The sequence below is a fragment of the Colobus angolensis genome, unplaced genomic scaffold, assembly GCF_000951035.1.
Source record: "Colobus angolensis palliatus isolate OR3802 unplaced genomic scaffold, Cang.pa_1.0 Scaffold749, whole genome shotgun sequence".
In the NCBI taxonomy this organism is placed as follows: domain Eukaryota; kingdom Metazoa; phylum Chordata; class Mammalia; order Primates; family Cercopithecidae; genus Colobus; species Colobus angolensis.
The window spans coordinates 125,605-134,842 of NW_012121254.1; the positions used below are offsets into that span (position 1 = coordinate 125,605).

Sequence of the window (9,238 nt, forward strand, 5' to 3'; positions counted from 1 at the left end):
GGAGGTTGCAGTGAGCCGCGATCGGGCCACTGCACTCCAGCCTGGGCGACAGAGCGAGACTCCGTCTCAAAAAAAAAAAAAAAAAAAAAAAAAAAATTAGCTGGGTGTGGTGGTGGGTGCCTGTAGTCCCAGCTACTTGGAAGGCTGAGGCACGAGAATCACTTGAACTCGGGAGGTGGAGGTTGCAGTGAGCCAAGATCATGCCACTGCACTCCATCCTGGGCAACAGGGTGAGACTCAAGTCTTAAAAAAAAAAAAAAATTCAGCAAAGGAAGTAACGCTGTGGCTACTTGGGGTGCTTCTGTCTCCCTTACAGATCCTTATACATCTGATCCCTTAGAAATCACAATCAACAGCCTTTTACATCTGGATGGCTCTGCCCATATAGCCTATATCCATCCCCCTCTTCCTCTATAATCTTCTGACTCCTTTCCATCCTCAGGGGACCCTCGGAAGGCACCTGGCTCAGAACCACTGCCATCCAAGGAGCGAGGAGTCCCAGGGCTGAGCAAATGCAGGGGGGAGGTCGGCAGTTCCCCTGCTTCCCGATCCTCATTTTCTGCTTCACTTGACTCCTCCAGATAGGAGCTGCTCTCACTGCCCACACTGCTGTTATAACTCCGGAAACTATCGTAGCCACCAAACAGCTCCAAGTCGTCATCTTCCTCTTCCTCCATTGGTTCTGAAGATGGGGTCTCCTAATGGAGGATGACACAAACCAGGTAGAAAGAATTATGATTGGCTTTAGTGCATGGGGGGAGAAGCTGCAGATCTGCTATCAGCCCCCTCACACTTTCGGGAACCTTCCAAATACCAGGATCATTACTCCTATTTCCACATTTCTCCACCATGATGCAATACAATAGCTTAACCAAGACAGAAAATATGTGTTAGGAATTCACCAGGCTCCTCTGTGGATTTACAAATGATGATATTTTAACATGGTTCAAATAGAATACTGTGTAACAATGAGGGCCGGGTGCAGTGGCTCACGCCTGTAATCCCAGCATTTTGGGAGGCCGAGGCCGGCAGATCACCTGAGGTCAGGAGTTCGAGACCAGCCTGACCAAGACGGTGAAACCCTGTCTCTACTAAAAACTACAAAAAAAACTAGCCAGGCGAGGTGGCGGCGCCTGTAGTCCCAGCTACCCGGGAGGCTGAGGCAGGAGAATGGCGTGAACCCGGGAGGCAGAGCTTGCAGTGAGCTGAGATCCGGCCACAGCACTCCAGCCCGGGTGACAGAGCGAGACTCCGTCTCAAAAAAAAAAAAGAAATTAATTCTTAGCCGGGCATGGTGGCCCATACCTGAAATCCCAGTACTTTGAGAGGCCAAGGCGGGTGGATCACGAGGTCAGGAGTTCAAGACCAACCTGGCCAAGATGGTGAAACCCTCTCTCTACTAAAAATACAAAAATTGGTCGGGTGTGGTGGCAGGCGCCTGTAATCCCAGATACTTGGAAGGCTGAGGCAGAGAACTGCTTGAACCCGGGAGGCGAAGGTTGCAGTGAGCTAAGATCGTACCACTGTACTCCAGCCTGCGCGACAGAGTGACTCTGTCTCAAAAAGAAAAAAGAAAAGTCTTCTCTGTTCAATATTACATCAAAATGATCTCAACTCAGAAACAATTTAAGTCACAGAAAAGTTAATTTGGGACCCAGACTGCTCCAAAGAGGATCGGAGAGACAGATGACACACAGATAACTGTGGCATCTTGGGGTGTACTATAGCGCTACATTCAGCTCTGATCCTAACTAGCTATAGGGCCTTGAGCAAGTCATTTAACTTCTGTGGGCTTCAATTTTCTCATCTATAAAATAAAAATATTTGACTCGGCTGGGCGTGGTGGCTCACGCCTGTAATCCCAGCACTTTGGGAGGCTGAGGCGGGCGGATCACAAGGTCAGGAGATCGGGACCATCCTGGCTAACAGGGTGAAACCCTGTCTCTACTAAAAATACAAAAAGTAACCGGGCGTGGTGGTGGGTGCCTGTAGTCCCAGCTACTCAGGAGGCTGAGGCAGGAGAATGGCGTGAACCTGGGAGACAGAGCTTGCAGTGAGCCGAGATAGTGCCACTGCACTCCATCCTGGGCGACAGCCAGACTCTGTCTCAAAAAAATAAATAAAAATAAAAAATTAATTAGCCAGGTGTGGTGGCATGTGCCTGTATTCCCAGCTCCTTGGAGCTGAGGTGGAAGGATTGCTTGAGCCTGGGAGGTGAAGGCGGTAGTGAGCCATAACCATGCCACTGCTATCCAGCCTGGGCAAGAGAGTGAGATCCTGTCTCAAAAGAAAAAAAAAAAGCCAGGTGGTGGTGGTATGCACCTGTAGTTCTAGCTACTCAGAAGGCTGAGGTGGGAAGATAGCTTGAGCCTGGGAGGTCATGGCTGTACTGAATCATGGTCACACCATTGCACTCCAGCCTGGATGACAGAGGAAGACGCTGTCTCAAAGGGAAAAAAAAAAGGTGTGAAGAGCTCAAATACCATCTCTAGTGCTTACTTGCTGTATGACCTGCAGCAAGTCAATTTTGCAGTGTTTAAGTTTCCACATCTGTACAATGAGGATAGTACCACCTATTTCACAGGGTTTGGGGGCTGGCCATAGTGGCTCATGCCTGTAATCGCAGCACTTTGGGAGGCCGAGGCAGGAGGATTGCTTGAGCCTGGAATTCAAGACCAGACTGGGCAACATAGGGAAACCCTGTCTCTACAAAAACTGGAAAAAATTAGCTAGGCATGGTGGTTAGGGAGGCTGAAGTGGGAGGATCTCTTGAGCCAGGGAGGTCAAGGCTGCAGTGAGCTATGATTGCACCACTGCACTCCAGCCTGGGTGACAGAGAACAACTCTGTCTCAAAAAAAAAAAAAAAAAAAAGGATTTGGGGGAGAAGTAAGAGACAATACAGGTAAAGCACTCAGAATAGTGACTTGCATATAGTAAGTGCTCAATAAACATTGCCAACTTTTACTGGTTGAAAGCATAGACTGATTTGCCTAGGTTTGAATCTGATTTGCCTAGGCTCTAACATTTATTAACTGTGTGATTTTGTGCGTATTTTATCTTGCTGCCCTCAGTTCTTCATCATTACAAGAGAGATAATAAGCTTTCTTTAGATAATTCTTATGAAGATTAAGATATGTAAAGCCTAGTTCTATTTCCAGCAGTCAGTGACAGCTCTAAAAGTGTGACATGCTATTCTTATTCTCCACATTATTATTTTTCTTTACCCTTGCAGAATGTTTGAGCTTATTCCACTTTATATTTGCAACTACACATGCAAATATGCTAGAAAGGAAACAGTTCAAATATAGGTACCCTTGTCAGGCCCAGCTACTTAGGAGGTTGAGGTGTGAGGATTGCTTGAGCCCAAGAGTTCCAGGCTGCAGTGCGTTGTCATCATGCCTGTGAGTAACCACTGCACTCCAGCCAGGGCAACAGAGGAACACCCCGTCTCTTAAAACAAATATAAGGTGCCCAGAAACCAAATGATTAAAGGATGAGGCGGGGTGCAGTGGCTCACGCCTGTAATCCCAGCACTTTGGGAGGTCGAGGCGAAGCGGGCAGATCACCTGAGGTCAGGAGTTCGAAACCAGTCTGACCAACATGGTGAAACCTCGTCTCTACTAAAAATATAAAAATTAGCCGGCTGTGGTTGCGCATGCCTGTAATCCCAGCTACACGGGAGGCGGAGACAGGAGAATTGCTTGAACCCGGGAGACGGAGGTTGCAGTGAGCCGCGATCGGGCCACTGCACTCCAGCCTGGGCAACAGTGCAAGACTCCGTCTGAAAGAAAAAACAAAAGGGATGAGTGGGTTCCAGGTTGCAGTACAATGTGAAAAGCATAACAGACAAAGCTTCGGAGGCGGACAGACTTAGAGCCAACCTCCTTCACTTTCCAGCCGGGGTAACTTCCTGGGGTGTCGCACCACCTCTAAGCCTCAGTGGCTTGAATGACAAAGACGAAAGAATAATACATAATTCCTGTGAGTGTACTGGAAGATAATGCACATGAACCTTACAGACAAGGAGTGACGTTCACCCAACGTTAATCTCCCTTCACTTCCCACCTCGTAACAGGCCTCACAAGCCCTAAAGAACACGGCCACGAGACAATGAGGATAAAGAAGATTCAGGAGCTCTCACATCCTAAACCTAGTTCCCCTTCCCCCAGGCCAGGGACGGCTGTTCCTCCCTGAACTCGCCGAACATTGGTCCCAGCAGGAGAGGAGCAAAAAGTAACGCCAGTCGCCTCTGTCCCTGGCTCACTTTAACTATCTCAGTTTATCCATCCTTCCACCCTCCATCCTCCAGATGTCGCTAAGAGCCCTAAAGAAGGGTCCACAGAGCGAGGATCTCGGGGTTCCCCTTCCAAGTCACGCTAAGCCCTCTCCTCCTCACCTCAATACTCGGGAGCTTCTCCATGAGACCTCAGTTTCGCCAAGCGTCACCAGGTACAGGAAGCCATATTGGCCTCGTCGCTCTCCCCGAGAGCACTCATTGGTCGCCTCCCTGAGCCGCGGGCCAATCACGCTGCAGGAAGGCGGAAAAGCCGGTTCCGTGCCTGCTCGCGCCATTCTCTCCCTTTGGGCGGGGAAACCGCGGGCGCTTGTGGGAATTGTAGTTCGTCTTGGCTGTGCAGGGTGGGGCGTTACCATAGTGACGTGGAAACCAGGGACGCTGGAAACCCGTTGCGCCTCACGCCGACTGTTCCAGTTACGCCAGCCTCTTGACTTCATTGGGATGTTACTCTTCACTAAACGGTTACTGAGCACCTATGATAGTCACTGTTCCAGACTCCAGGAATAACCTTGTACTCTCCCGGGTTAGATATTTAAGGTGTCCTTTTGCTGGGATGCAAGCAGAGGGACTCATTTACAACTCGGGCAGAAACTGAAATACTCCAGATTGAAAAGAAGAAAAAAGGAAAGAGAGAGAGAGAGACAGAGAGAAAGAAAGAAAGAAAGGAAGGAAGAAACTGGAATACGGTGTGTGTGTGTGTGTGTGTGTGTGTGTGTGTGTGTGTGGGTGTTTTCTTGAAGTCTTGCCCTGTCACCCAGGCTGGAGTGCAGTGGCGTGATCTTGGTTCACTGCAACCTCCACCTTCCGGGTTCAAGCGATTCTTGTGCCTCAGCCTCCCAAGTAGCTGGGATTACAGGCGCCCGCCACCAAGCCCGGCTAAGTTTTGTATTTTTTAGTAGAGACGGAGTATCACCATCTTGGCCAGGCTGGTCTTGAACTCCTGACCTCGTGATCCACCCGCCTCAGCTTCCCAAAGTGCTGGGATTACAGGCATGAGCCACCGCGTCAGCTGAAACTGGAATATTCTTTTTCTCAATGCTGTAAATGTCCAGCCTCCTCCAAATCTTGCAACATTCCTCATTCACCACTCTCTCCTGGGTAAAAACCTGGAATCTGAGGCTCTCTACCTCATCCTGTTAGGGTTTCCCACAACCTTTTTAGACACCCTGAGTTCTAGGTGCTGTTGTGGAGCTTTGCAAACATCTTTTCAAACCCTTACACATCCTATCACCGTTTGAAAGAAGAGGAAGTGGTGGCTCTTCAGGTTTAGGCACTTTCCAAGATCACACAGGATTGGGATTCCAAATTTAGTACAAATTCCTTCCCTATGCTATGCTGTGTCCCAATGAATTAATGGAGACTCTAAATGCAATATGTGGAGGCTGAATACATATAAAACATATGCCTAAATTTGAGGTCCACCATGGAGATGTGAAACTCTTCCTAGATGTCTTTCTTTCCTTCAACCCCTTCCACCCTAAACCCCTGTATCCATGCTGCCAACATGTTGGTTTTTCTACCTCCAAAATATATCCTGTGTTTCCTCCACTACCACTCTAATACAAGCCACCAGCCCATTTCAGCAGCCCTTCAAGTGGTCACCCTTTCCTTCCTTCCTTCCTTCCTTCCTTCCTTCCTTCCTTCCTTCCTTCCTTCCTTCCTTCCTTCCTTCCTTCCTTCCTTCTCCTTCTTTCCTTCCTTCTTTTCTCTCTCTCTCTCTCTCTTTCTTTTTTGAGATGGAGTCTCGCTCTGTTGCCCAGGCTGGAGTGCAGTGGCAGGATCTCGGCTCACTGCAAGCTCCATCTCCTGGGTTCACACCATTCTCCTGCCTCAGCCTCCCGAGTAGCTGGGACTACAGGTGCCCACCACCACGCCTGGCTAATTTTTTGTATTTTTAGTAGAGAGGGAGTTTCACCGTGTTAGCCAGGATGGTCTCGATCTCCTGACCTCATGATCCATGTGTCTCAGCCTCTCAAAGTGCTGGGATTGCAGGCATGAGCCACCGCACCCGGCCCTCTTTCTTTTATTCATTGATTGGTTGATTGAGATGGAGTCTCCTTCTGTCATCCAGGCTGGAGTGCAGTGGGATCTCTGCTCATTGCAACCTCCGCCTCCCATGGTCACCCTTTTTAAATCTTCACCTTTAATCCACACAGGTGATCTTTAAAACTCATAGACCTGGCTGGGCACAGTGGCTCACCCCTGTAATCCCAGCACTTTGGGAGGTCAAGATGGGAAGATCACAAGGTCAGGAAATTGAAACCAGCCTGGCCAAGATGGTGAACCCTATCTCTATTAAAAATTCAAAAATTAGCTGGGCGTGGTGGCATGTGCCTGTAATCCCAGCTACTTGGGAGGCTGAGGCAGGAGAATCGCTTGAACCAGGGAGTCGGAGGTTGCAGTGAGCTGAGATCGCGCCACTACACTCTAGCCTGGGCAACAGAGTAAGACTCCATTTCAAATAAATAAATAAATAAATAAATGTTCTGGAATGAGATAGTGGTGAAAAAAAAGAAAAAGGAAGATTGGTTCAGTAAGTGCAAAGGTCCTGGGGCCAACTCAAGCTTGGTACACAATAAACAGAAAAATAGGGAGAGTAGATGGATATAGCAAAAGATGGAGAGGGTGGTACAAGACAAGGTTGGAGAGAAAGCTGGGACCAGGTCATTCAGGGTCTTGTGGAGTGCTTGGATTTTATTCTGTGCAAGGGAAAGGCATTAGAGTTTGTTTGGTTGGTTGGTTGGTTGGTTTTGAGACAAATTTCATTCTCATTTCCCACACAATGGTGCGATCTCGGCTCATCACAACCTCTACCTCCCAGGTTCAAGCAATTCTCCTGCCTCAGCCTCCCAAGTAGCTAGGATTACAGGCATGCCTCACCACGCCTGGCTAATTTTTGTTGTTGTTGTTGTTGTTGTTGTTGTTGTATTTTTAGTAGAGACAGGGTTTCTTCATGTTGGTCAGGCTGGTCTCGAACTCCCGACCTCAGGTGATTCTCCCACCTGGGTGAATGGTCTTGATCTCCTGACCTCGTGATCCTCCTGCCTTGGCCTCCCAAAGTGCTGAGATCACAGGCCTGAGTCACTGCGCCCGGGTAAAAATTTTTAAAAATTAGCCAAGTGTGGTGGCGTGCACCTGTGGTCCCAGATACTCTGGAGGCTGAGGAGGGAGGATTGCTTGAGCCCAGGAGGTTGAGGCTACAGTGAACCATGTTCATGACACTGCACTCTACCCTAGTGACAGAGAAAAAAAAAGTTGTCTGGCTGGGCGTGGTGGCTCACACCTGTAATCCCAGCACTTTGAGAGGCTGAGGCAGGTAGATTACTTGAAATCGGGAGTTCTGCTGGACGTGGTGGCTCACGCCTGTAATCCCAGGACTCTGGGAGGCGAAGGCGGGTGGATCACCTTAGGTCAGGAGTTTGAGACCAGCCTGGCTGACATGGTGAAACCCTGTCTTTACTAAAAATACAAAAATTAGCCGGGTTTGGTGCAGCGTACCTGTAATCCCAGCTACTTGGGAGGCTGAGGCAGAGAATCGCTTGAACCCAGGAGGCGGAGATTGCAGTGAGCTGAGATCATGCCATTGCACTCCAGCCTGGAAAAAAAAAAAAAAAAAAATTGTAGCCCTCCCTGGCCAACATGGTGAAAAGCCTGTCTTGATTTAAAAAAAATACAAAATATTAGCCTGGCGTGATGGCACAAGCGTATAGTCCCAGTTACTTGGGAGGCTGAGGTGGGTGGATCACTTGAGGTCAGGAGTTTGAGACCAGCCTGGCTAACATGGTGAAACCCCATCTCTACTAAAAATAGAAAAATATTGGCCGGGCACATTGCTCATGCCTGTAATCCCAGCAGTTTGGGAGGCTGAGGCGGGTGGATCGCCTGAGGTCAGGAGTTTGAGATCAGCCTGACCAATATGGTGAATCCCCGTCTATACTAAAGATATAAAAATTAGTCGAGTGTGGTGGCACGTGCCTGTAGTCTCAGCTACTCGGGAGGCTGAGACAGGAGAATTGCTTGAATCAGGGTGGCAGAGGATGCAGAGAGCCGAGATTATGTCACTACACTCCAGTCTAGACGACAGAGCGAGACTCCATTTAAAAAAAAAAAAAAAATTAGCTGGATGTGCTGGTGCACGCCTATAATCCCAGCTGCTCAGAGGCCGAGGCAGGAGAATTGGTTGAACCTGGGAGGCAGAGGTTGCAGTGAGCCGAGATCTTGCCACTGCACTCCAGCCTGGGTGACAGAGTGAGATTTTCTCTTAAAAACAAACAACCAAAAAACCAACAACAAGAAAAAAGTTGTCTGGCTTGAATAGCAGATTGGCAGGGCATAGAGCAGAGGAGGCGAGTTCAAGGGATTTATTTACATTGTATGGAACAGAAGAGCACGTTTGTGTTGCTAGTGGGAGTGATCCAGTGGAGATAGACAGATCAATGATCCCAGACAGACGGACAGTGATGCACAGAAGGCCTTAAAAGACAGGAGCGTATTAGGTCCACATGTAGAGGGATGAATGAGTCCAGCCAAAAAGGTACCTTCGCTACAGGATGAAACCCCTGCCCAGGAGCTCCGTAGCAGAAGGAACTGCCACACTGTTACTGTTCTGGGGTGGCCACTGTTGCTTAGCAACCTGTGTTTAATAAGATGTTTCAACTGAATTCCTAATAAATGGCCATTTCAACTTACACCAACGGTTGCAGTCACTGGTGTTCCTGCTCTGCTTATTTCCAACGCTGAAACTGGACACTCAGGTTTTTACTTCCTTGTACTGTTGATGATGTAGGCTTTTTTTTTTTTTTTTGGAGACTTGTTACCCAAGCTGAAGTGCAATGGTGCGATCTCGGCTCACTGCAATCTCTGCCTCCTGGGTTCAAGTGATTCTCCTGCCTTAGCCTTCCATGTAGCTGGGATTACGGGCATGCACCACCATGCCAGGC

At 48.7% G+C, this 9,238-nt stretch overlaps 1 protein-coding gene across 1 annotated transcript in view; it reads right to left on the reverse strand.

Moving 5' to 3' along the window:
* L3MBTL2 (l(3)mbt-like 2 (Drosophila)) overlaps window positions 1–4,575 on the reverse strand; it is a 33,908-nt gene extending 29,333 nt beyond the window's left edge. Inside the window, exons 1-2 of the mRNA XM_011927790.1 lie at window positions 4,398–4,575; window positions 461–698 (exon numbers count right to left, since the gene is read on the reverse strand). Of these exons, the coding sequence (XP_011783180.1) occupies window positions 461–698; window positions 4,398–4,421 (262 nt within the window). The 5' untranslated portion in view covers window positions 4,422–4,575. The remainder of the gene's footprint in view (window positions 1–460; window positions 699–4,397) is intronic.
* Window positions 4,576–9,238: the final 4,663 nt, after the last annotated feature.